This window comes from Clarias gariepinus, chromosome 3 (genome assembly GCF_024256425.1).
Source record: "Clarias gariepinus isolate MV-2021 ecotype Netherlands chromosome 3, CGAR_prim_01v2, whole genome shotgun sequence".
Lineage (NCBI taxonomy): Eukaryota > Metazoa > Chordata > Actinopteri > Siluriformes > Clariidae > Clarias > Clarias gariepinus.
This window is the reverse complement of record NC_071102.1, coordinates 45,722,234-45,748,219: the sequence shown is the minus strand read 5'-3', so window position 1 is coordinate 45,748,219 and position 25,986 is coordinate 45,722,234. Positions and strand designations below refer to the sequence as shown.

Below are 25,986 nucleotides of genomic sequence, written 5' to 3'. Positions count from 1 at the left end.
TCCCTTATCACTAGAGTGTTTCCTTATCACTTCAGTGTTTCCTTATCACTATAATGTTTCCTTATCACTAGAGTGTTTCCTTATCACTTGAGTGTTTTTCTTATCACTATAATGTTTCCCTTATCACTAGAGTGTTTCCCTTATCACTAGAGTGTTTCTTTATCACTAGAGTGTTTCCCTTATCACTAGAGTGTTTCCTTATCACTTCAGTGTTTCCTTATCACTATAATGTTTCCTTATCACTAGAGTGTTTCCTTATCACTTGAGTGTTTCCCTTATCACTATAATGTTTCCCTTATCACTAGAGTGTTTCCCTTATCACTAGAGTGTTTCTTTATCACTAGAGTGTTTCCCTTATCACTAGAGTGTTTCCTTATCACTTCAGTGTTTCCTTATCACTATAATGTTTCCTTATCACTAGAGTGTTTCCCTTATCACTAGAGTGTTTCCCTTATCACTTGAGTGTTTCCCTTATCACTAGAGTGTTTCCCTTATCACTAGAGTGTTTCCTTATCACTATAATGTTTACTTATCACTAGAGTGTTTCCTTATCACTATAATGTTTACTTATCACTAGAGTGTTTCCCTTATCACTAGAGTGTTTCCCTTATCACTTGAGTGTTTCCCTTATCACTAGAGTGTTTCCCTTATCACTATAATGTTTACTTATCACTAGAGTGTTTCCCTTATCACTAGAGTGTTTCCCTTATCACTTGAGTGTTTCCCTTATCACTTGAGTGTTTCCCTTATCACTAGAGTGTTTCCTTATCACTATAATGTTTACTTATCACTAGAGTGTTTCCCTTATCACTTGAGTGTTTCCCTTATCACTAGAGTGTTTCCTTATCACTATAATGTTTCCTTATCACTAGAGTGTTTCCTTATCACTTCAGTGTTTCCTTATCACTATAATGTTTCCTTATCACTAGAGTGTTTCCTTACCACTTGAGTGTTTCCCTTATCACTATAATGTTTCCCTTATCACTAGAGTGTTTCCTTATCACTTGAGTGTTTCCCTTATCACTATAATGTTTCCCTTATCACTAGAGTGTTTCCCTTATCACTTGAGTGTTTCCCTTATCACTAGAGTGTTTCCCTTATCACTAGAGTGTTTCCTTATCACTATAATGTTTACTTATCACTAGAGTGTTTCCTTATCACTATAATGTTTACTTATCACTAGAGTGTTTCCCTTATCACTAGAGTGTTTCCCTTATCACTTGAGTGTTTCCCTTATCACTAGAGTGTTTCCTTATCACTATAATATTTACTTATCACTAGAGTGTTTCCCTTATCACTAGAGTGTTTCCCTTATCACTTGAGTGTTTCCCTTATCACTAGAGTGTTTCCTTATCACTATAATGTTTCCTTATCACTAGAGTGTTTCCTTATCACTTCAGTGTTTCCTTATCACTATAATGTTTCCTTATCACTTGAGTGTTTCCCTTATCACTATAATGTTTCCCTTATCACTAGAGTGTTTCCTTATCACTTGAGTGTTTCCCTTATCACTATAATGTTTCCCTTATCACTAGAGTGTTTCCCTTATCACTTGAGTGTTTCCCTTATCACTAGAGTGTTTCCCTTATCACTAGAGTGTTTCCTTATCACTATAATGTTCCCTTTTCACTAGAGTGTTTCCCTTATCACTAGAGTGTTTCCTTATCACTATAATGTTTCCTTATCACTAGAGTGTTTCCTTATCACTTCAGTGTTTCCTTATCACTATAATGTTTCCTTATCACTAGAGTGTTTCCCTTATCACTAGAGTGTTTCCCTTATCACTAGAGTGTTTCCTTATCACTATAATGTTTCCTTATCACTAGAGTGTTTCCTTATCACTTCAGTGTTTCCTTATCACTATAATGTTTCCTTATCACTAGAGTGTTTCCTTATCACTTCAGTGTTTCCTTATCACTATAATGTTTCCTTATCACTAGAGTGTTTCCCTTATCACTAGAGTGTTTCCCTTATCACTTGAGTGTTTCCCTTATCACTAGAGTGTTTCCTTATCACTATAATGTTTACTTATCACTAGAGTGTTTCCCTTATCACTAGAGTGTTTCCCTTATCACTTGAGTGTTTCCCTTATCACTAGAGTGTTTCCTTATCACTATAATGTTTCCTTATCACTAGAGTGTTTCCTTATCACTTGAGTGTTTCCCTTATCACTATAATGTTTCCCTTATCACTAGAGTGTTTCTCTTATTAATAAAGTGTTTCTTTATCACTAGAGTGTTTCCCTTATCACTAGAGTGTTTCTTTATCACTAGAGTGTTTCCCTTATCACTAGAGTGTTTCCCTTTTCACTAGAGTGTTTCCCTTATCACTAGAGTGTTTCCTTATCACTATAATGTTTCCTTATCACTAGAGTGTTTCCTTATCACTTCAGTGTTTCCTTATCACTATAATGTTTCCTTATCACTAGAGTGTTTCCCTTATCACTAGAGTGTTTCCCTTATCACTAGAGTGTTTCCCTTATCACTTGAGTGTTTCCCTTATCACTAGAGTGTTTCCTTATCACTATAATGTTTCCTTATCACTAGAGTGTTTCCTTATCACTTCAGTGTTTCCTTATCACTATAATGTTTCCTTATCACTAGAGTGTTTCCTTATCACTTCAGTGTTTCCTTATCACTATAATGTTTCCTTATCACTAGAGTGTTTCCTTATCACTTCAGTGTTTCCTTATCACTATAATGTTTCCTTATCACTTGAGTGTTTCCCTTATCACTATAATGTTTCCCTTATCACTAGAGTGTTTCCCTTATCACTAGAGTGTTTCTCTTATTAATAAAGTGTTTCTTTATCACTAGAGTGTTTCCGTTATCACTAGAGTGTTTCTTTATCACTAGAGTGTTTCCCTTATCACTAGAGTGTTTCCCTTATCACTAGAGTGTTTCTCTTATCACTAGAGTGTTTCCCTTATCACTAGAGTGTTTCTTTATCACTAGAGTGTTTCCCTTATCACTAGAGTGTTTCCCTTATCACTAGAGTGTTTCTCTTATTACTAGAGTGTGTCCTGCTCATGGGTGTGTTCCCAGAGGTGTGTCCTGCTCATGGGTGTGTCCTGCTCATGGGTGTGTCCTGCTCCCTGAATGTTTTCTAACCTGAGTATCTGAACAGATAAACACTACTGTTACTTGTAACACTCACTGCACAACACTCACATTACTGACATATGATATAACACACACACACACTCCTCCTGCACAGAGACTAACACCCCCCATTAACCGCGTTGTTCAGAAAACTTCTCAAAATTCAATAACCCTAAGTTATCATTATTCACGTCTAACCTGAAGACGTAATCCTGTACTTCATAGTGGAGGAATGAGCCTGTGTGTGTGTGTGTGTGTGTGTGTGTGTTTGTGGGATTGCATGATGATAATCGGGGAGGGGAGAAGGGGGGGTTAGAGCAGCGGGGGGCAGGGGAGTCGGACACGACCATAGCTGTCACTGCCTGCTGTGAGCTTTTGAGACCTTAAAGCCACTAAGCCGTCTCTGTGTGTCAAAACAAACACACACACACACACACACACACACACACCCACCACAGACAAGAACTTCGGGGCAGGGGGTTCATCTGATCAGACTATGTTGGAATGTCAACTAATCGCTTTGGCACCTGGAGGCATGTGCTATTGTGTATCTGTGTACGTGTGTGTGCATGTGTGTGTATGTGTGTCTAGTAACTCCATATAGCAGTAAAACAAAGCCAGATAAATCATCAACGTATCTCTATACAAGAGAAGCTGTTTATTGTGAACAATCCCACAGGAGCTAGTGTAGGTTTTAAAGTCAGGTTCTCTGGCTTCAGGGAGGAGGAACCCCAACACTGATTGTCCTGAAGCCAGCGCCTGTAGAGTGAAGAGTTTCTCCCTAACCCCTTCTTCTGACTAACCTGGTCACTGAGTTCACGCTGGACGTCACCCTCTAGAGGACGTTAAACAAAACTGTAGGTTGATTTTGAACGTCATAAAAAGCGATGCCATGTTCGTTGTCTCTAAACCCAGAGGACGATGAGGATAATCCTGCTTAATTAAAGACATCGTCACTCATCGTTTGTAAATGCAAATCCTTTGTAGTTTGGGTAACACCCTGAATACAAATAGGGTTTCTAACCTCTTCACACACTGTCATTAATAAACAGCTTAAGATAAAGAATAGAGCCTTTGAATTCATTTATGCTTTGTTTTTTTTCTAACTTTCTGTAGTTTTTTCGACAACATGGCCCGGATCGTGTCGCCCGACTACGTGCCCACGGAGACGGACGTGCTGAGGGTCAGAATACGGACCACAGGCGTCATCGAGACGCAGTTTAAAGTCAAACACCTGGTGTTCAGGTAAAACACCTCTACACTTCTACAGTATAACGTATGATCCACTGCTTCTCTTCAGTTCTTCTCTGAACAAATAAAAGAAGAATAAATTAACAGACTGTGTCCTCCCTCGGTGCTCCTTTAACTACGCCACACTAATATTAACCCCTCGATCGTCCGCTCACGTTTCATTACGCTCACACTCCCTCGCCACGCGCCTGATTAAACACTTCCCGAGTGTCTGGAGGGGTGACGTGGGTAATTCTTTGCCATGCAGACCATTTGGATGATAATGGGCTCGATTACATGCGCACTTCATTTCAAATCTGAGGAGGTTATGAGAGGTTTGGATTATGAGGCGTTGCTATCCCACACACACACACACACACACCTACACATCTTTATCCGTTTATCCCCAGCATTAAGTCAGCGCTGTCTCGCTCGGTTTGGGTTGAAGAGGAGCTCAGCGCACGTCTGCGTCAAATGGTATTCCCATAACGTGACGTTTTCATGAAGCGGTTTGAAACTGAATGTTTCTCAAACAGCTGTGAGTGAGTGCAGATGTGTTTGTACAGATTTATTAATTAGTCCTCACAGGTAAAACCAAACCACTGCCATTCACTTAATGTGTGTTTAATAAAATTATTATTAAATAAACATGTTTTACAGATGTGGGTGTTTTTATTTTGTTTCTTAAATAAACCCTCCTGGGTTAACAGGTTTTTACAGGTGACGGGACACGGGTCTTAACGCCTTAAACACTGCTTCCATGGATCTAACATTATTCTATAAATTATCATGTACAGTAGAAGGTGCTTTAAAAACTATTTAAAGCGAATTAACATCAAAACAGCCGTGAATAACTGAATAAATGAAATGAAAAGATCAATGGAATTAAAGTGATGAAGTGAAAGTGTGTGCGTGTGTGTGCGTGTGTGTGTGATTGTGCTAATCAGATGGATTAACACCAAACACACAGAAAGTGTACAGAGTTAAATGAATACTAATGGTTTGTAATATTTATTTATTAATTCATGTAACGTGTGTTTGTTGTTTAGATAAATCCTGTGCAGGTGGAATAAATAATCACAACTACATAATAAACATCACTTCACAACAACCTGTCTTTTTGTCTCGCTCTGTGTCTGTCTTTATCTCCCTGTGTCTCTCATTTGTCTGTCTCACTGACTTTCACTTTGTCTTACTTGGAATGTCTTACTCAGATTGTCTCGCTCTATATGTCTTACTCTCATTCTGTCTGTCTCACCGCGTTTTACTTTGTCTCACTTAGACAGTCCTACTCTGTCTTAATGATGCCTGTGTCTCACTGTCTCATTCTGTGTGCTTCGCTGTCTCACAGTGTCTCACCTGTATGACTCAAACATTCACACTCTGACTGTCTCACTCTGTGTGTCTCACTTTGACAGTCATACTCTGTCTCACTCTGTGTGCTCCACTCTCCCCTTGTCTCTCTGTATGTCTCACTTTGTATATCTCAGTTTCTCACACATACTGTTTCATTCTCTCTCACTCTGTCTCTCATACTGCCTGTCTTACTCTGTCCCATGCTGTATCCAAGTCTGACTGTCTCACTTTGGCTATATAGCACTCTGTCTCATTCTGTCCCACCGTATGTCTCACTCTGTCTTACTCTGTCTGTTTCTCTCACTGTCTCACCTTGCTATCTTGCAGTCTCACTCTATCCCACTATGTCTACTTTACCTTTCCCCCACTATCTCTATCTCACTCTGTCTTACTGTCTTTCTCACACTTTCACTCTCCGTCTCACTCTGACTCATTACTCAGAGAACGCAGCACACAATCAACAGTTGAATAGTTTCTGTTTTAGAGGAAAGTTTTAGGTTGAAATGTGTGTATGTGTGTGTGTGAGAGAGAGTGTGTGTGAGATTCTAACCCCCGGTAACACTGTGTTATTACTCAGACTGTATTAATAATAAAAGATGACATAGTAGATTTATAAAGTTTAGAGCTGTGAGTCTGTCCCTCAATACTGTGTGTGAGTGTGTGTGTGTGCGCGCGACATTTGCGTTATTAAACTGTCATATTGAACACACACTTCTGCAGAGTATTATGAGGGATTTCAGACGTATGTAAATTATTCTCAGCGTATCTCCTCTGTTCTTTTGTGTAGAGCCGTTTAAGTGACTCCACACACACACACACACACACACACACAGGGTATGTAGGGTCGCACAGAAAGAGAATAATTACTGTTAGAACGATCTTTAACTCACACACTGTTTTTTTTTTTTGTTTCTATGTTTGTGTATTTTGATATATAATATATAATAAAATGTATAAAACGGAGAGACTACAGTAGCGCAGTGTTTGTGTGTCTGTATCAAACAAATACAGGGTCCGGTTTATCAAACACACCGCACTGATGCGTTGTGTGTGTGTGTGTGTGTGTGTGTGGACATAGATGTATTGTTTCATTAGGTGAAGTACTGCTTTAGCTCTCCCTGTGCAGCCATTCTCTATATGTGTGTGTGTGTGTGTGTGTGTGTGTGAGAGTGTGTGTGTGTAAGAGTGTGTGCATGCTCCATCTCTCGTTCCCACCCATGGCAGACGTGTACAGGAGCGCTTCTCCCGAATTCAGGAGGAGGAAAAGGAAATGAGAAACAGCGCTCTGAGTGTAGAGTGACCTTTTCGCGCGCGGTCACCTGCGCACCTCTCCGCTCTGAGATCACACCTGATATATATCTCGCCTGATTGAGGCCGAGGGACGAGTGGCCCGGCGACACTCATGTGCGATCGAGGAGATATAAAGTGTAGGCGGGGGATGGTGGGGAAGGGAGCACGGTATTTGCTTTTGTGAGCCGAAAAAAGATTCTTCGTGATGTTTAAATAAATCACAGACCTGAATAGTTTGTATCCGGTCGGGTAATAATCACACTGCTGTTGTTAATTTGGACATCCCATAATTTCTTGTCCCTCCGCAGGCTGTATGACGTCGGAGGCCAGCGGACGGAGAGGAGGAAGTGGATCAGCTGCTTCGAGGACGTCAGGGCCGTGCTGTTTGTCGTCTCTCTGAGCGGGTACGACATGACCCTCATAGAGGACCCGTCCATGGTGAGAGCCACGCCCACTGTCGCCACACTATACCCGATGCGTGCACACCTCCAATACGGTCTCTCAGAACGTAGCGCAGGCTAATATTAATGCACTCGTTTATAGATGCTCTACATAAGAGTTATCAGTGATGTGGAAACATTTTTCCATTACCAGTAAGTGAGGAGATGTTTACTTAAAGTATGGAAGGAGTCTCCAGTGTCAACGTTTTTGTTTCAATTTCTCATCTTCCGAAAAGAGGAGTTTACACTTTTAAAGTTCAAAAAGAGAGAAAAAAGAATGACTCAACACACACACACACACACACAGGGATTTATTACAGGTTGTCCCCGACTTACGAACATTCAAGTTACAGATTTCCACAGATACGAACAGACCGTGAGATTAAATCGCGGAAGTAGCTCTCACATGTACTGTTCAAAAAATAGACGCTGCAGTGCACCAGATACCAATATTTACAATTATATACAATATTTTCAGTTTGTAAGTGAATGTATAAAGTCTGGTATATTGTGTGTGTGTGTGGGGGGGGGGGATAAATGAGTGACCCTTACCAGTTTCAAAGAATCAGTCTGGGAGCCCGATGTTAGAAAATCTCTGTGCTATAAAGCTGTCCTGATGGTGAATAATCCTATTGTCAGAAAATCCTCAACAAAACAAAGTTCACAGTCCAATACAGTGGAAAACTGCTCTGGGAAAAAATGGCGTCCGGGATTCCCAGTATGATTTAGAGGCGCAGAGACAACACTGTAACATCTGACTTGTGAGATTAATTTCCTTAGGCACGGTAAGAGTTTTTGGCCACATGATGGCAGTGTGGAGAAAGGGGACAGAGATTTAGTCAAGTGGATTGGTCTGCTTTACATTGTACATTCGTGTCAAAGACTCACATTGTCGAACTTAAGAACATATCCGACTTAAGAACGTGTCGGACTTACGAACATGCTCCTGGAACGGGACTCGTCGTAAGTTGGGGACGACTTGTACTTACTGTGGTATTTTTCTCTCCAGAACCGGCTGCAGGAGAGCCTGAGGCTGTTCTCCTCCATCTGCAACAACGTGTTCTTCAAGAGCACCTCCATGGTAAAGAGACGAGGAGTCCAGAGAGAGAATCTCACATACATATACAAACACACATAAACCCACACACACACGCTTGAGGGAAGCAGCAGAGATGGGATCGGAAACTGTGTGAAGACTCATAAACTTACGTAATGTTTATGAATTTATTAGGGTTTGTATTTAAGGAGCCTGACCGTGTGTGTGTGTGTTTCAGCAGGACTCATAGTAAACATTAGTAAGTGTGTAAAACAGAGTGTTTATTCAGTGGGGTTCCTGCGCCGTGGCAGCGGAGACGATGGGCCTTTATGTTTCTGATTTCACAGTCGCCATGGCAACAATCATCGATGCTAACGCAGATGTCAGTAAGCTAACGCACGCCTGCCATTAGAGAGGAGAGTCCAGGGTTTACACTGCGCAGAGGAAGACGGACAGACAGGGAGATAGGCGGAGAGACGGGCAGGTGGAAGAAAAAGACAGACAGATGTGTAGAGACACAGATGTGTAGAGAGACAGATGTGTAGTCAGAGGGGTGAACCTAACAAACTGATGGCTGAACAGAACAAGAGATAAGAGGACAGACATACAGACAGACAGGATGAGTGGGTGAATGGACAGAGAGACAGACAGGATAAGTCGTATGGACAGATAGACAGACATGGGAAGACCTATAAATAGATAGATAGTCTGATGTAGGTGTGTACGAGTGATTGCAGTAATTGGAAGTGTGTGTGTGTGTGTGTGTGTGTGAGAGAGAGAGAGAGAGAGCATCTGTGTGTGGGTGTGGAACTGTTCCAAGGATTTCAGTCAGTGGGTCATTTAGTTGCAGGTGTGTTTTGAAGGCATTCTCTGATTACACACACACTCACACACACGCACACACACACACACCCTACTGCTTGTTTTTAATGAGCTCGTTTACTCCGCTTCATTAAACATCGTCTCAGTGCTGCATTACTCACGGCTCTGTGCTTCACCAGCGTGAACGCTAACATTAGCACTGACCAGTCATTAGTCGTGTCACGAGGGCGTGGCTGCTGGAACGACCTCCATCTTCCGCTTGTCACTCGCTCTCACCCCTCTGTCCACTCTCTTTCTCCTTGTTTGCCGCTGATGTTTTAATAGCCTGGAGTATGATGGGCTGTTGGTAAATGGTAGGCGAACACACACACACACACACACTCATGCAGTTAGAAGCCAAAAATAATATCTGCCAAACTTTTAATTGTCACAAACAAGACATCACGGTGTTTCTTTCCTGTGATCTTCCAGGTGAACGTTCATTATCTGGATTGTTCTTCAAACTGTGATAAACAGTTCTTATGAATCAGAGCGACACCATTTTAATGAACGTCACTCAGAATTTTTTATGTTTTTTTTTCTTTTAATTATTATTTTTTTTTGGCTAAATTACTTCATAAGAACAAAGCTGGTCTTGGTGGCTCAGTGGTAGGTTTCTCGCCTGCCATGTGGAAGACTCGGGTTTAGTTCTTACCCAAACCCTATCCACTGGATACAGGCCCAAGCCCGGATAAAGGTCCGGCTTAAAACTTGTGGCGGTTGCTGCGATGATGGTTTGATGGAATCAGTAGAAAGACCAACAAATTCCTAAGGACAAAAGAAACAGACAGAACCCATCACTCACTCATCATCTATACTGCTTTATCCTGTATTCAGGGTCGCAGCAAGCCAGAAGCCAATCCCAGGAGACTTTGGGCACAAGGCAGGGTACGAATCCGTGGCAGGGCACACACAGACACACACTATGGGTAATTTGGAAATGCCAATTAGCCTAATCTACATGTCTTGAACTGTGGGACGAAACCAGAGCACCCGGCGGAAATCCACTAAGCACAGGGAGAACATGCAAACTCCAAGCACACAGAGACAGGAGTTGAACCTGACCAGGAATCGGACCCGGACCCTGGAGGTGCAAGGCGACAGTGCTAACCACTACACCACTGTGCCACCAAAGACAGAACCACTCCTGTGAAAGACTACAACAGTCTGCATGCTCCTGTTCCTAGGTGCCTTCTGTGACCTGTAACTCTCCTCCCAACTCATATCACACATCTCTTACTGTTATCCACTGCATTAGACATTTTTATGGATTTCTTTTTTTTAGACACTTTTTAAAAAAATAAATAAAGGATTTGGACGTGGAGTCCAAGTCTGCCATGGTCAAATCCTTTTTTGTCAAAATGGCTTGTTGAAGCAATGGTCGGAAGGTCATCTGTGACTCATGGCAACAACCTAAGAACCTCCGGGTGGACACAGGACTTGAAAAAGGCTGTCAGGTTGAAGAAGGAGGATTACTGGGCATGATTGTCTCAGGGACCTCAGGTGGCAGGACATAGTTGAAAGAGGATATGGAGAAGCATTTACATTTGGCCTCTCTTACATTTGGCCTCAAGGAGGTTCTTGCAAACCATCAGACGACTCGATAAGGGAAAGCAAGGTTTAACCCAAGCTGTAACCTGACTGCTATTTAGCGGTTAATCAGGGAAATGCGTGTATAAATAAAAAAAAAAATTAAACAATGTGGTTTAAAAGCATTAAAAACTAATTTTATTGTTCTGTTTTTTTGTTTTTTTTATAGATTTTATTCATGAACAAAATCGATCTTTTCCAAGAGAAGATCCTGCACTCAGGTCGTCACCTCAGACACTACCTGCCACTCTACCGAGGTGATGGAGAACAGAGAAACATAAACACCTCTTTATCTAGATGCTAAATATGAAAACACAACACTTTACTGAAGTTTTAAAGAAGTAAAGAAGAAAATGCCTTTTTGTTGAACATTTACAAAATATATAAAATATTTTATTTATTTTTATTCTTACTTGTTTTTTTCCACATTTTTTACAATAAAAAAATTTCTAATTGGATTTTTCACATCGAAAAATAATTTCTATTTTATACTTATTAAAATGGCTTAATTTAATGGCTTAATAAACTCAACAGATTTTTAAGCCTGCTCTCTCTCTCTCTCTCTCTCTGACTCTCTGTCTCTCTGCAGGTGCCGACTGCGATGTGGATTCTGCTGCACGCTTCATCGCCTCCATGTTTGTCTCTCAGAACGGCACGCCCAGGAAGCTGATCTACCACCACTTTACCACGGCGACAGACACCTCCAACGTGCAGGTGGTTTTTCAGGTGGTGATGGACACCATCATTAAGGAGAACCTGGAGGCAGTTTCACTGCTCTGAGAACTGCTTTATACTCTACTTGGTCATCTCATTGCTTCCCTAAGAGAAACTCTTATGCAGAACTGCACACACACACACACACACAACTGATGGTTCACAATGGGAAAGCTGATGCCATGAGCTGTCCATGGTTCTGAACTTCAACCCAGCCCTCTGCTTCAGAAAAAGAGAGTTAAATGAAGAGAGATATGGAGAGACTGAGAGTGATCAAGAAAGAGGGAGCAAGAGCGATGGATGTGCAATGACAAGTCGTGAGTGAAGGAGATAGATAATGAGAAAAAAGGATATGAGAAAGACAGTTTGATAGAACGATGGGTATTGAGAAAGAGCAAGAAACAGAAAACTGAAAGCAAAGACAGCTGGAAAGAAAGCAGGATGAGAGTGAGAGTAATGGATGTAGATAGAGACAGAGTAAGAATGGTGGATATAAAGGAAGTGACTTAGAGAGACGGAGAGACAGGAAGCAATTAAATAACGTAAGGAAGTGAGAGTGAGCGTGATTGATATTGGGCAAGCCAGAGAAAAGGAGATTTGGAGATAGAAAGTGAGTGTTTAAGATATACAGAGAGAGACTGAAACTAAAGGAAAAAGAGAGAGCGTGATGGAGACCAAGAAAAAAATTAAGACCTAAAGAATGATGGATATGAAGAAGGACAGGTAAGATAAGAGCAACAGAGAAGGAGAGAGATGGAGTGAATGAGAGATCGATACTGTACAGAGGTATAGATATGAAGAGAGGGGAATTAATGTATCTGTCCATCACTCGAGTTCTTCAATAGGCGCATCACATGGCTTGTCTGGTCACTTCATGATGGCTCCACCCCCTAAACAGGACAGGAAGACTCAGTGAAGGCTCTGCTCATGATGATGATCATGTGAATATACAGTATATGGGAGACACCAACTGAGTGAAGACGGTTTAGAAAAATCGTGCACAAACGACAAAGTTTTGGCGCCCTGATCATATAGGCTGTTCCCCCAAATCCATTTGTACTATTTTTAAATAATAATAATAATGAAGAAATTTATGCTGTGACTTGGAACATATGACATAATGCAGTGATTGATTTTTATTTAAAAACATTTTAAGTTTTCCTCATGAAGCTTTTCACTGTCGGGCATCAGATAATCCGAGTTCCTCAACACGAAGGTCTGAAATGTTGAATTCTCTAATCAGAAGTTGTTGATGAACTACCTGCACCAGCAGCCTTGATAACGTAGTACTGTAATGCATGATCGTTACTATAGCAACGGTTTATTTACTAGGCTCGGAGCTCACTGCACTCGTGAAACTAATGAAAAACATTCAGCGAGTGGGACGCCTGATCCACGGGTAACTTGTTGCAGACCTGCAGAAGGCACGCATCTGTCTGTGTGAACTGTACACACAATCGTTTACCAGCACCACTTGCACGTTTCAGGAACTCGGCTGGGAACATCACCTGTACAGTCCTGACCTTGAGTTGCTGGGAGGCTGGTGTTTCAGATGTGAATCATACAGGCAGTCTGATCACGGCCCCCAGGTGTACTGAGAAAACTTTCTTCCTTGATGGTGTCCAAGCACGAGTAAAGCACTGGGACAAGTGCATTAGTGTAGCAGGAGATTATAGAGAGACACATTTTTATTCTCAGAACTGTGTTCTGTTATTCTGTACAATCATTGATTCGAACATCCTTTGTACTGAATTGATGATATGTCCAAGATTCAGACTGGCTGACTGTGTGTGTGTGTGTGTGTGTGTGTGTGTGTGTTAGTGCACGTGTGTTTGTGTCCTATGCTGGTCGATTTGCTCATGCGTACATACCAAATGTTGTTTTCTCTTCCTGATAACGTTGACCAGAGAAAGAGCTGTGAGTTAATGATCAGCAGGAGGAAATGTGTGTTTTACAACACACTTGAGTTCACACACACACACACACACTCACATAAAAACTCACAGACTGTTTCTGAAGTCATGCAGCAATAATCTGTTTAATAGTAGTATTGTTATCTTGAGGCCAAGCACCAAGGGTGTTGAATTTATTTCTTTTTTTTTATTATTTTTTACTCTGGACATGATGTCACGATAATGTTTTTGTTGAGCGATGAAGCTGTATGTGCTCTGTGTTTGTGCAGAGGTGTGTGTGTGTGTGTGTGTGTGTGTGTAACCACACACCATCCTGTGCCTTGATATTTCATGTAAATAGATGTCTTTTTGAGACTTGAAACAATCGGAATTTATTTTCACATTTCTGTGCAATTTCTGACGGAAATATTGGCACCTCCGTGTCTCTTTAGCCTTTCGCATGTGAAAAAAAACGTGACACGTTAATTATCTATTGTGTTTAATAAATAAAATAACATTCTTTAAACAGTTTATACACATTTACATACACACACATTTGGCTACACAAGGGACAAACAGCAATATTGTTTCCTCTCACACACACACTCACTCTCTCTCTCTCTCTCTCTCTCTCACACACACACACACACACACATAAAATAAATAACATTCAGGGTCAGGAGTCCAAGTGGAAATGAAGATCCTAAACAGACCAGAAAGTACGGGACTAAACAGAGCGCCAAAAAAACCCAACAGATTTCAGCGTCTAAACGATGCGGTTGTGTTTCAGGTCTTACTTCTTTTGGAATACCAGACAGGAAGGTCTTCAGGAGACAGGTTCCCAACCCTCGTCCCGGAGACACAGTACACAGGGTTCTCCAGGACGAGCGGTTGGGTTCTGTGCTCACGTGCTGCGCTCACGCCACCAAGCAGTCGACCGAGTCGAGGGCGAGCAGCACCTCCGCCCTGCACCGCAGCGTGTTCCAGCCGTCCTGCACCGGCTCACAGCTCTGCAGGTTCGGGGAGATGTCCTTAATGCACACGGCCTGGAGACACAAACGGGAAACAAAGTCTGAGCTCATATTTTACTTCAGTGAGAAAAAACTAAACCATCAAATGTAAAATGATAATATTTTACCATCTAAAATTTAAAGATCTAATAGATTTCTCACTAAAGTATCAAGTTCAGGCAAGATTATAATCCTTCCTCTTCTTCTTCTTCTTCTTCTAATTATTATTATTATATGAATAAACGACCTGCTTATATTTGACTCAAGATAAGGAATTTCCTCTGATTTAAATGATTTCGTGGTTAAATAAATCAATAAACGCGTCTTTGCCACAAAAAAGTGAGCACGCATCTATTTGTTTGTTTGTTTGTTTGTTTGTTTGTTTATTCTTAGAGTTCTGACTCGTACATTAGGTGTGCAGTGCAGAACCAGGTCCAATTTAATTTCAGATCTGATTTCTGTCTAGTTTAAGGTGTTAAATGAAGCTGAATAATTCGGCGCGTGTTCAATTTGCCGCGGACACGCGCTCCACATCTGTACAGCTGTTTACTGAGTCCTACATCTGTACTGTGGGATTTAGGACACAGCAGAACTCTGTAATAATAATTATAATAATAACAACAACAATAATAATAATAATAATTCGGGGTGAAATGTGATGCGTGTAAAGGTTGTACTTGGAAAGGTGTGTGTTTGTGTGTGTGTGTGATCTGAGAGTTACCATGTTCTTCAGGACGGGTGTGTGTCGCGCGCTCGGCTCGGGCCCGACGCCGTTTCCGGTGCTCTCTCCCGCCTCCAGCGCGGACTCCGGCTCGGACCTGCGGACGTACGGAGACCTGCGGATGCCCGACAGCAGACCCGACGCTCTGCCCACGGAGTAGTAGCTCGGGCCGGTGGCCTGCTTGTACCAGGCGTCCGCGGGGCAGCACGAGAGCAGCACGGCCGCGAGCACCACCGCGCACCTCACCGAGCTCACCGGCGCGCGCCTCACCGTCCTCACCATCATCACCATCCTCATCATCAGCACCTGTCCAGCTGGTGGGTAGCGCGTGTGTGTGTGTGTGTGTGTGTGTGGTAAATATCGTTTAGGAGTTTGCTCTGAGTGCCGACGCGTCTTCGTGCGGCTTTATATATACACACACACACACACACACACACACACACATCGGAGCGCGTAACGGTGCGCTCTCTCACCCTCAGGGAGACTCAATGTTCCAAAAGAGAGAGAGAGAGTTAGAGAGGGAGAGAGAAGGATAGGGAGAGGGGGAGAGAGAGAGAGAGAAGGGGAGAGAGAGAGAAGGGGAGAGAGAGAGAGAGAGGGAGAGAGAGAGAAGGGGAGAGAGAGAGAGAGAGAAGGGGAGAGAGAGAGAGAGAGAAGGGGAGAGAGAGGGAGAAAGAGAGAAGGGGAGAGAAAGAGAGAGAAGGGGAGAGAGAGGGAGAGAGAGAAGGGGAGAGAGAGAGAAGGAGAGAGAGAGAGAGAAGGATAGGGAGAGGGGGAGAGAGAGAGAGAGAGAAGGGGAGAGAGAGAGAGAGAGAAGGGGAGAGAGAGAGAAGGGGAGAGAGAGAGAGAGAGAAGGGGAGAGAGAGAGAAGGGGAGAGAGAGAGAAGGAGAGAGGGAGAGAGAGAAGGAGGGAGGTTATAGTCAGTGTGGGAGTTCCACCGTCAGGCTCCTCAGATGTGCGTAAATTTACTACCTATGACGTCATGTTTTTAATAACACACAGACTCCTAAAACGCCGGGTATTTACAGATCCTTACTCTGATTAGAGTCACTTAAAAACATTCAAGTTTAAAGGACCGTGTTAAAGCCCCTGAGGTCAGAGGTGAGGGGTCTCTGTGGTGACTTTACTAAAACTTAACTCAGTGATGATTAAAGAGTTAAAGCTCAAAATAATCTGATAAACTTTAATGTAATCAGTAATATTATTATTATTATTATTATTATTATTATTATTATTATTATTTGAGGTTGAAGCCCACGTCCATGTCTGTGTGTCTCTCTGTACAGCAGAACTCTCTGTCTAACTTATTAATACAAAGAAATCCCATTCTGTAAGGTTGAGTATTTTACGCCTTGTTTACACTAAGTTGTCCTTCTTTGGTGCTCAGACAAATACACTCCCTGTTCGGTAATCGGAGAGTGAATCACAGATGAGAAATGGAAAAAGGAGATAAAAGGATAAAGATGAAGTTTTGTCTTAAAACCACTCCAGCGTGTTAAAATTCACTTATACCACTTCAGCGCTGTTATTTCAGCCAAAGTGAAAATATGAACTAATCCCAGTAAAAATATTCACTTTATCTTTTCTAATTAATATCTATTGGTGCAGGTTTACAATGTTTACATTGAGACAGTAGCGCATTAGTAGATTATTTTAAAGTAGATTATTAAATCCCACACATAACTGTTCATAACATCACTTTTACTCCACATTTAGATTCACTGATGGTGCAGATTAAACTTCAGGTAGAGATCTAAGGACTGCAGGAGATTAAGCATTAAATTCTGTCCAAACAGATTTGTGTGATGCTGCGACAAAATCTGTCTGGACAGACATACAGACATACAGACATAACATTTTTTCTGGACTGATTTCTGGTCCTCCAGTGTATGAAATGTAAAGATATCACTGAAAGAAAGAGTTCTGACCCAATGTACAGACAGATCCTTACTTTATTTATATAGATGAAACATTTTCTATCTTTATATTTTCATAAAACTTTTACACAGCTAGGTTACAAAAATTGTCTAAGGGGTCAAAAACTACACACACATCACACACGCACCGGCACACACATGCACACTTCAACACACCCACAAAAAGTAATCAAATCAATCCGGCTGATTTTAAGTGAGAGAATTATTCCCTTTGTTAAAAAAAAGAAATAATTCACTTTTGTTTTCTTTAAGAAAAGTAATAATTTCATTTTCATTTCTTTGTTAAAAAGTGTTATTTTGACATGAAATTCAAGAGCCAATCAGATTTGAATATGCTGACGCAGGCTAAGCTAGCTGTTTGCCATGAAAGGGGCCAGGTGTGGACATTCAAAGAATTTTTATTTAAAATTCAAAAAGCAATTTATTTATAAGTATTTAAAACAAGATTTTAGTTTTTACGTTCATGTTTTTAGTCCAATGTTTGAGGAGTTTAATCAAAAACTGAGTTCATCCGGGGCAGGACTTAGTTAAGATTCTGTCAGTTGCAATGCGTAGGTTTAACGCCTCAGATCCCTGACCCCGTCCTTTAAACCGTCCAAAATAATCCATATGATATAATCAGGAGTAACCGCTGATTGGTTGAGGTGCGGAGGCGTGGCCATTAGTATAAACACTGCAATAAGTTGATTCTGACAATGATTTCAGCATAACGTTTTAAAACATATCTGCAGCGAAATAAGCAACTCTGCAGCTCGCCATTCTCTCTGGACACGATCATATTACGCACAAATATGACAACACAAACAAGTCATCTCTTTTAATAAGAATTAGCCTTTAATAGTGTTTTAATCACTTCTACATTAGTGTGGTTTCATGATTTTTGAAATAATCTCTATAGTATGTAATATTTGTACGTTTGATTTTTTTTTAAAGTGCTGTGCATATATATATATATATATATATTCCCTATAAGGAAAACAGGAGAAAAAAAACCCAGCAACAATCTTAAACAAGGTTTTTATGCAGGAATTTGCAGGAAGCTTCACAGTCTGCGAGCTGAAGCTGATCCTTCACAGCTCGTTGTACAGCAGCCTGCACTTCGGCTCCATCTTGTCCTCAAGTACGGCGTCCGGAGCGCAGACCCACGGGTCCTCCGTCTCCCACTGCCACTTCACCAGCTGGTCCTTCAGGAGCTGCAGTATAGCTTGATGTTGGGGATCCGAGGCCAGATTGTTCTGCTCGGCCGGGTCCGAGTGCGTGTCGAACAGCTCCCAGCGCTCCCTGTAATAATACTGACGCAGAGTCTTGAACCAGTGGGTGGGCGTGCCCGCCTGCGTCCTCTGCAGAAGGTCCTGGAAGGTGGGCGAGACGTACAGGTCCTGGTCGATGGGGAAGGGCGAGCGGTAGTTCAGGTTGTGCAGCAGGACGAAGCGGCCGTGCCGCACCGAGCGCATGGGGTAGTACATGGTGGCCTCGTGCAGACTCTGACTGCCATATGTCGTGTCCCACATCGGCTCGGAGGACAGCGCAGGGAGCAAGGAGCGGCCCGTGAGGTGGACCGTGGACCTGCCGCTCAGGCTGTAGGGAGGATACGGCACAGAGAACCAGTCCAGCAGGGTGGGGGTAATGTCTGAAAGAGAGAGCGAGAGTGAGAAAATCACACCAGGTGAATAAAACCCTGAAGTTCTCACTGAAAACTTTCTTATATTAATTATCATCAGATTTATCATCTAATTAGTCAGATCACTACAAATTAATTATCAGATTGATGTCAGCAGATTTTTAAAATTATTATTTATTATTATAATTATAAGATTATAAAAAAATATTGGTACAGTGAAACTTCGGATTGCAAGTAACGCCGTTTGCGAGTGTTCCGCAAGACGAGCAAAGATTTTTAATAAATTTAGACTTGAAAAACAAGCAAGTCTTGGTTTACAAGTACCGAGTATCATGTATCACGTATGCGCTTCTTGTTTTGACGCCGAACGTCACATGATCTTTCTCTTTTTCTGCGGAATTGTGGGTAATTGTCTCCCCTGCTGGGGTCTTAGTGCGCGTCTCTTACTGGTATAATCAACATCCGTGCGCACGTGTACTGTTTACTATAACACTGTGACTACTTGTGTGTGTGTGTGTAAAACATATTTTATTTTATGTTTGTAAGCGTGTGTGTACAGTGCGCGTGTACTGTTTCTTATAACACACGTGTGTGCGCGCGTGTAAAGCAAATGAAAGTCTTATTAGAGGTTAAAAATCCATTTTCTCCCTCAGCCTCTCTGTTTCAGCCTGTGTGAGCTTGTGTGCGCGCGCGTAATTTGACACTGTTCAGGGTCACACACACTCTCTCTTTCTCTCTCCCCTTAAGTGTGTGTGTGTGTGTGTGTGTGTGTGTGTGTAAAGCACCACCTCTCTACCTCACAGAAACTCATTCACTCGATAAGTGAATTAAACTTATCGATTTATTTCAAAGGTAAAGTGCAGGTTCATTTGTTTGTTTGTTTTACTTTACAGCAGTGATTCCGTTACTTTGTGCTCACACGAGTGTCATTAGCGATGTTCCTTGCTCATTTTTCCGACAAAACAGTCTTTCTCCGTTAACGTGTGTTTATGTGAAATTCAAATTTAAATTAAAAAAAAGGTTTGTGTAAGAAAGTCTCATTATAAGGTTAAAAATCAATTTTTTCCCTCAGCCTTTCATATGTGTGCGTGTGCGTAATTTGACACCGTGCCGGTTCACAAACTTGCACAGATGGAAACACTTATCTGTCAGGTAAAGTGCAGGTTAATTTGTTTTATTTTTACTTAATATTTTTTGTTAATTATTTTATGTATTTATTTTTTTTGGCTGTGGAATGAATAAATTGAGTTTACATTATTTCTTATGTAAAAATCCAATTTGGTTTATGAGTGTTTTGAAATACGAGCCTGCTTCCGGAACGAATTATGCTCGTAATCCAAGGTTCCAATGTATCTGATTATCACAAAATAATAGTTATTATGATCTAAATGTCATCTAATTGTGATATAATCATAATCAAACAATAGTTAGATAACAATAATAATAATAATAATAAATTATTATTATGATTGTGATCATATAATATTACGATGACCACTAGATAATAACAGATACCTAATTATAATTTAAACTATAATCATTAGGTTATTACTGGATTGTAATTACCACATTATGATCCAATTAATATCATCATTATAACATCTAAATATATTATACTATTATCATGAAATTATTTTTTTTTATCAGATTATAAGGTTCAAACTATATTATTATCAAATTATTATCATATAATTATCATCATGTTATTTTTTTACCAGGTTAATATTTTCATATTGTTATCAACAGATTGCCATAATTATCACCTTAATATTATTATCAAATTTTTGTTAAATAAGTATTATAATATTTTATTATTACCTTTTATCTTATTATCATAAGAGTATAATTATTATGAGATTAAAAGATTACAATAATCAGGTTAATATTATTACTATTACCATATTGTAACTATCAGAATATTATCAGTCTGCATGTAATGTAACTGAAATGGAAAATGAGAATCAGTGGATCTTCTGATGATAAATGGCGCCATCTTGTGGTTAAATAACGTCACGCAGGAACATGCACCAGTTTAAATATTAGTTCCTAAAAGAAAAGTCTTAAATAAAAATCAGTACTGCGGTTACATTTGTGAAAATAACACTGATGCTAATGTGTGTGTGTGTGTGTGTGTGTTTATGGTAGAGAGATAAAGAGAGAGAGAGAGAGAGAGAGAGAGAGACCGAGCAGGCTGACGTAGGCGTCACTGGTCTGTCCCCAGCGCTCCCGGTGTTCAGGTGAGGAGATGATCATGGGTTCGGCCACGCCCGCGTCGTACAGATTGGTTCGTCCATTAGGAAACGGGATTCCGTTATCAGAGCTGTACATCACCAGCGTGTCGTTCTCGAACCCGGCGTCCCTCAGTTCCTGCAGGACCAAACCAACACCTACAGAAAATAAAAAAATAAAAAAATAAACTGAACCAAAATCTAATATTTACAGCCTAAATATTATAATAAATCTATAATACTGATAACTCTAACTCCAGTGAGGGAAAGTCAAACACTCACCCTGGTCCAGTCTGCTAACGGTGGTGTACTGAGCGGCGATGTCCGCGCGAGCTGCCGGGGTGTCCGGGATGAAATACGGCACCTGATGCAAACAATCAAATAAATAAATAAATACGAAAAACAACGAATTTTTTTTTAACATTAAACAATTAATAAATAGGTTCATTAAGAAATTACTTTATAAACTAGATAACAACCACAACCAAGAAAAACAGCAACACAATGATAAAAAATGTGAAGCACAACTGCTGCATTCCTGATTGCTCATGATTTCCGTTTACGTTTACTGCATTAGCACACGCCCACATCCAGAGCATGAGCGTCCAGTACAGTCTTATCTCACTATCTCAGAGTGTTAAGGGCCTTGCTCAAGGGCCCAAGAGTGGCGAGATGGTGATGGGGACCTTCTGGCCATTAGTCCACTAAGCTACCCTGCCTACCCTCTTATCCTTGTCCCCCCATGTCCTCACCTTGACCTGCTCAGGCGTGTAGTGCTCGGGGTGCCAGTCAGGAATCCTTCCCATGCCGCTCTCTCCGTTGCCGAACTTTTCACAGAACGGGCCGTACTGCGGCTGCGAGTGGCCGCAGCGGTGCGGGTCGTGGAACGCTACGTACAGAAAGAAGGGCCGAGTTTCTCCTCCGTTCTTCTCCTCCTCCTCTCGATGCTCCTGAAGGAACTTCCTCACCAGCAGTTTGATCCGTGTGATGTTGCGGCCCACCTGCAGCACCGAGCCGTTCTCCTCGGTGTAGGCGAAGTCGAACGGGTACACGGCGCTCGGACCCACATGCTTCTTCCCGATGATGCCTGGAGAGCAAATTCATTAAGAAATCAATCAAACATTAAACAGTTAAAAAAATTATAAATAAATGAGCAAGTTAGGAAACAAATAAATAAACAAACAAAAGTTATTTCTTAACCTATATTTTTGTTAGTAATATGAACAGAAACTAAATTAGAAAAAAAAGAATATTTCTTTCTATAAAATTACTTTTAAATATTTATGTATTGAACATGAAATCCCAGTGATTACATTTTTTTAATGTTTTATGTGTGAGCAGGTCGGTGTGTGTTTATGTGTGTGTGTGTGTGTGTGTGTGTGTGTGTGTAAAGTAGAGCTGTGCGATTTATCGTTATAATTGATTAATTTGAATTCATGGTTTATGTCGATGTTGAAAAATGAAAATCAATTTTACAATTTTACTTCGGTCTGGCAGCCTGAGCTTCCATACATCTGCGTAGATATTCTACAAACTTTTTATTTTATTAAAAGTAATGTAGGTCTGCAGCTTGCGCTTCACCAATACCTCATATTTTGCTAGAATAATCAGAATTGTAAAGACTGGACAAAGTTTGCACTTTATTAAAGAGGAGCGTAAAAAACTTGTTAGTGAAAGTAAGTTTGCACTCTTAGTCCAAATAACTAGTTCATGTTTGGCTGTATTGTTTTTGCCTTAAAAAAAAACTAAAAAAAACATATATCCTCTATTGTTTTATAATTCTTTTTAAGAAAAATAATCGTTTTGAAATTGAAAATCAAATTTTGCCACAAAAAAATGTAATAAAATTTTTCTAAATAATAAAAGATACAAAAAAAGCGATTAAATTTATAGAACATATTGCCCAGTTCCAGTGTAAAGCTGTAGGTGAGGTGTATTTGAATACCTGATGTTGTGTTGGGGTGTTGTGGGGTGGTGTTATGTTCTGTTGGGGTGTTGTGCGGTCGTGATGTGTTGTGTGGTGGTGTTGTGCAGTGGTGTTGCGTTGTGTTGGGGCGTTGTGTTGGGGTGTTGTGTGGTGGTGTCTTGCATTGGTGTTGTGTTGTTGTGCGGTGGTGTTATGTTGTGCGGTGGTGTTGTGCAGTGGTGTGTTGTGCGGTGGTATTGTGTTGGGGTGTTGTGCAGTGGTGGTGTGTTGTGCGGTGGTGTTGTGTTGGGTTGGGGTGTTGTGTGGTGGTGTTGAGTGGTACTGAGAGGCACGGTGTTGTGCGTGATGTTGTGCCTTGGTGTTGTGTTGTGTTGGGGTGATGTGGTGGGGTGTTGTTGTTTTGTGTTGGGGTGTTGTGCGGTGGTGTTGGGTTGTGTTGGGGTGATGTGCAGTGGTGTTGTGTTGGGGTGTTGTGCGGTGGTGTTGTTCACATCACCGGTGCGGACGTTGGCGTGTTGCAGTAGAAGCGGGAGGCTCTGTATGCCATCAAACGAGTTGAAGTGGTGCACGCCCTGATGGAGGCCGTACATCCCGTTCTGGTGCTGAGAAGGAAAAGAAGAAAAACAACAAGAGTTAAATGACGGGTCTGTTATCAGTCACATGACGAGGTACGGCTGAGTCGGGCCGCGGTGTAACGTCTGGGTACCTGAGGTAACCCAGTGAGGATGGTGGAGCGGCTGGGCGAGCAGCTGCTGACCGAGGTGAAAGCGTTACGGAAAACGACGGCGCGCTGAGCCAGAGCTCTGAGGTGAGGGGTTCGGACCACCGTGTTGTTGTAGACCTCGGTCTCGAACCCGGCGTCGTCGGCTGCAGGAGGGACAAATGAACTGCTGGAAATACTTCATATAACTTAATTATCGTCACTGGGTTACAGAATCACATTTTAATTCCTCATGAATTTACAGCACAGAGTAAAGAGTTAGAGTGATTTTTATAAAAGTCATGAAGCAAAGAGCTAATAATCTGAATGAAGCTCTTATAATACAGTATTAACAGTGACTCTGCAGCGCCCACTACTGATCAGGACACTGCATTACACCTCATCACTTACTCTATAATTAAAATTATACTAACTAAATAATTAATTAACTAATCAACTAAGTCCAGCTGTTACCGATGATGAGAAGCGCGTGCCTGGCCCCCTCCCCCCCAGCACACAGCACGAGCAGCGTCACGAGCGTCACGCACACCTTCATTTCCGCCTTTTATTAAGCAAACTTTTAGATGAAAAAGGTTTGAATCGCGTCTCCCGACTCGCTGTGAAGCTCCGCAGACTTTCCGCTCGTCTTTAATAACATGGTTTATGTTGCAAATTAAAAAAAAAACTTTTTTATTTTACAAACTCCACCGCAAACATGCAGACTTCACGCGACCACACAGCGACTTCCGCCTGCTGGTGTCACGTGACACGGATCACATGACTTCCAGGGTTGCCATTTAAACAAGGCTCCATCTTTAGGGTTAGGCTGATGTTCAACCAAGTAATATTAAATGGGTTTATTATCTTGCAATAAACTAAAATATATTAGAATTCTAAATAAATATTTTAGATACATTATGAAAATTGGACTGAGTGTATAAACTTTTTAAAATGTATTGTAATATTTATATCTGCACATTTTCTTTAGTTATTTTAACTTACCATAAGTTTATAATCAATAAAACATCCAACACATTCAATAAATTTGAAAAATTTTGCATAACAAGTTTTTTTTCGTAAATTCTTAGAACATAAGTCAGAATATGAGCTGTGTTAAAATACGACAAGTCAAAAAATGTCGATAAAAAAAGATCTTAAGATGAGGCAAATAAACATCAATAAGTTAAACAACTGTGATCATTTGTCATAACTTTAATGTCAGAATGATGCAGTAAGTGAAAGTTTATGATAAGTCATAATACATTAAAAACAAGAATCAGCAGTTATGTGTAGAACATTGACACACAAGTAAAAATGAGATAAATTATACTCTTGAATACTTAAACTTTTTTGTCTGCTTTATCCGGCACTCCCACACACACTCTATCTTCTCCACACGGTTCCTCTCAGTACCACTCAGCATCTTACTGTATGTTGGAGTTCTGTCAGTTATCACTTATCACCACCACCTATAGATCTCACTCTCTTTCTCTTCTCAGCTTCCTGGTCCTTTAAGTCAACTTTCCAATCCAGTCCTGCTAAAAAAATAAACAAACAAAAAAACATTAAATGCTCCCTTCCCTGATTTGTAACTTCAAAATTTCAAGGCAAGATCAGGGAAGGAATCATTAGATGTTTTTTTTAAAGGAGGCTGGTCTGGAAAATCGGCTTTACGGGAAGATGGTGGAGAATGAGACGCACAGTTGGCGGTAATGTAACCTATATGATTCCAACTGCTGTTAAACAACAAAAAAGAAAAAGAAGAAAAAACAGCACTGTCACTGATTATAGTGCTTATCCTATCCTGCAGTGATTGTAGTGTTTTCTCAGCTTCCAGCACACCTCACTCACTCCACTCATCTTCTATACCGCTTTATCCTGTATTCAGATACGCTGGGGGCCTGGAATCTATTCCAGGAGACTTAGGGCACGAGGCGGGGTACACCCTGGACAGGGTGCCAATCCATCACAGAGCACACACACATACACACACTCAGTCACACACTGTGGGCAATTTGGGAACGCTTAATCTGCATGTTATCTGCAACCTAATCTGCATGTTATAGACCCTGGAGGTGCAAAGTGACAGTTCCAGCACGCCTGATTTAGTTAATTAACTAATTAACATCCCTTAGTGAATAAAAGGCTGTTAAACTTTAAAATATGAAGGGCAGGGGAGTGACCAGGGTTGGGAAGTGGGGCTGCTGTACAGTCTTATGGGAGGTCTAGAGCCTATCCAATGGGACTCGGGGTACAGCATGTACAGGGTGGCATTAAATCACAGGCCACAAATACACACAAACACACTCACTCATTGTCTTTAACACTTAT

General features: G+C 41.1%; 3 protein-coding genes across 3 annotated transcripts in view; 1 reads left to right on the top strand and 2 right to left on the bottom strand.

The window, feature by feature from the left end:
* The window catches only part of gnav1 (guanine nucleotide binding protein (G protein) alpha v1), a 38,911-nt gene extending 24,967 nt beyond the window's left edge, over positions 1-13,944 (top strand). The window contains exons 5-9 of the mRNA XM_053492106.1: positions 4,218-4,346; positions 7,286-7,415; positions 8,427-8,498; positions 11,074-11,161; positions 11,494-13,944. Coding sequence (XP_053348081.1) covers positions 4,218-4,346; positions 7,286-7,415; positions 8,427-8,498; positions 11,074-11,161; positions 11,494-11,684 — 610 coding nt within the window. The 3' untranslated portion in view covers positions 11,685-13,944. The remainder of the gene's footprint in view (positions 1-4,217; positions 4,347-7,285; positions 7,416-8,426; positions 8,499-11,073; positions 11,162-11,493) is intronic.
* A 101-nt stretch (positions 13,945-14,045) lies between these two features.
* On the bottom strand, positions 14,046-15,624 carry npb (neuropeptide B). Its single transcript, XM_053492107.1, has 2 exons — positions 15,242-15,624; positions 14,046-14,556 (listed from the first exon to the last, which is right to left on the bottom strand). Exons 1-2 carry the CDS (start codon positions 15,539-15,541, stop codon positions 14,428-14,430), a joined length of 429 nt encoding a protein of 142 aa, XP_053348082.1. The 5' UTR covers positions 15,542-15,624; the 3' UTR covers positions 14,046-14,427.
* Positions 15,625-17,990: 2,366 nt separating this feature from the next.
* sgsh (N-sulfoglucosamine sulfohydrolase (sulfamidase)) lies at positions 17,991-24,405 on the bottom strand. The gene is made up of 7 exons (XM_053493290.1): positions 24,130-24,405; positions 23,662-23,822; positions 23,452-23,557; positions 21,781-22,115; positions 21,311-21,392; positions 20,984-21,187; positions 17,991-18,809 (listed from the first exon to the last, which is right to left on the bottom strand). Exons 1-7 carry the CDS (start codon positions 24,209-24,211, stop codon positions 18,250-18,252), a joined length of 1,530 nt encoding a protein of 509 aa, XP_053349265.1. The 5' UTR covers positions 24,212-24,405; the 3' UTR covers positions 17,991-18,249.
* Between the last annotated feature and the right edge of the window lie 1,581 nt (positions 24,406-25,986).

What these genes read in the sequence shown, in the direction of transcription:
- npb (XM_053492107.1), bottom strand. Translation starts at nt 15,541, where the DNA reads ATGATGAGGATGGTGATGATGGTGAGGACGGTGAGGCGCGCGCCGGTG. An exon ending in CACCCGTCCTGAAGAACATG is followed by an intron (nt 14,557 to 15,241) that starts GTAACTCTCAGA and finishes TTGTGTCTCCAG; the next exon opens with GCCGTGTGCATTAAGGACAT.
- sgsh (XM_053493290.1), bottom strand. Translation starts at nt 24,211, where the DNA reads ATGAAGGTGTGCGTGACGCTCGTGACGCTGCTCGTGCTGTGTGCTGGG. An exon ending in ACACGCCAACGTCCGCACCG is followed by an intron (nt 22,116 to 23,451) that starts GTGATGTGAACA and finishes TTTGCTCTCCAG; the next exon opens with GCATCATCGGGAAGAAGCAT. An exon ending in ACACGCCTGAGCAGGTCAAG is followed by an intron (nt 21,393 to 21,780) that starts GTGAGGACATGG and finishes TGTTTGCATCAG; the next exon opens with GTGCCGTATTTCATCCCGGA.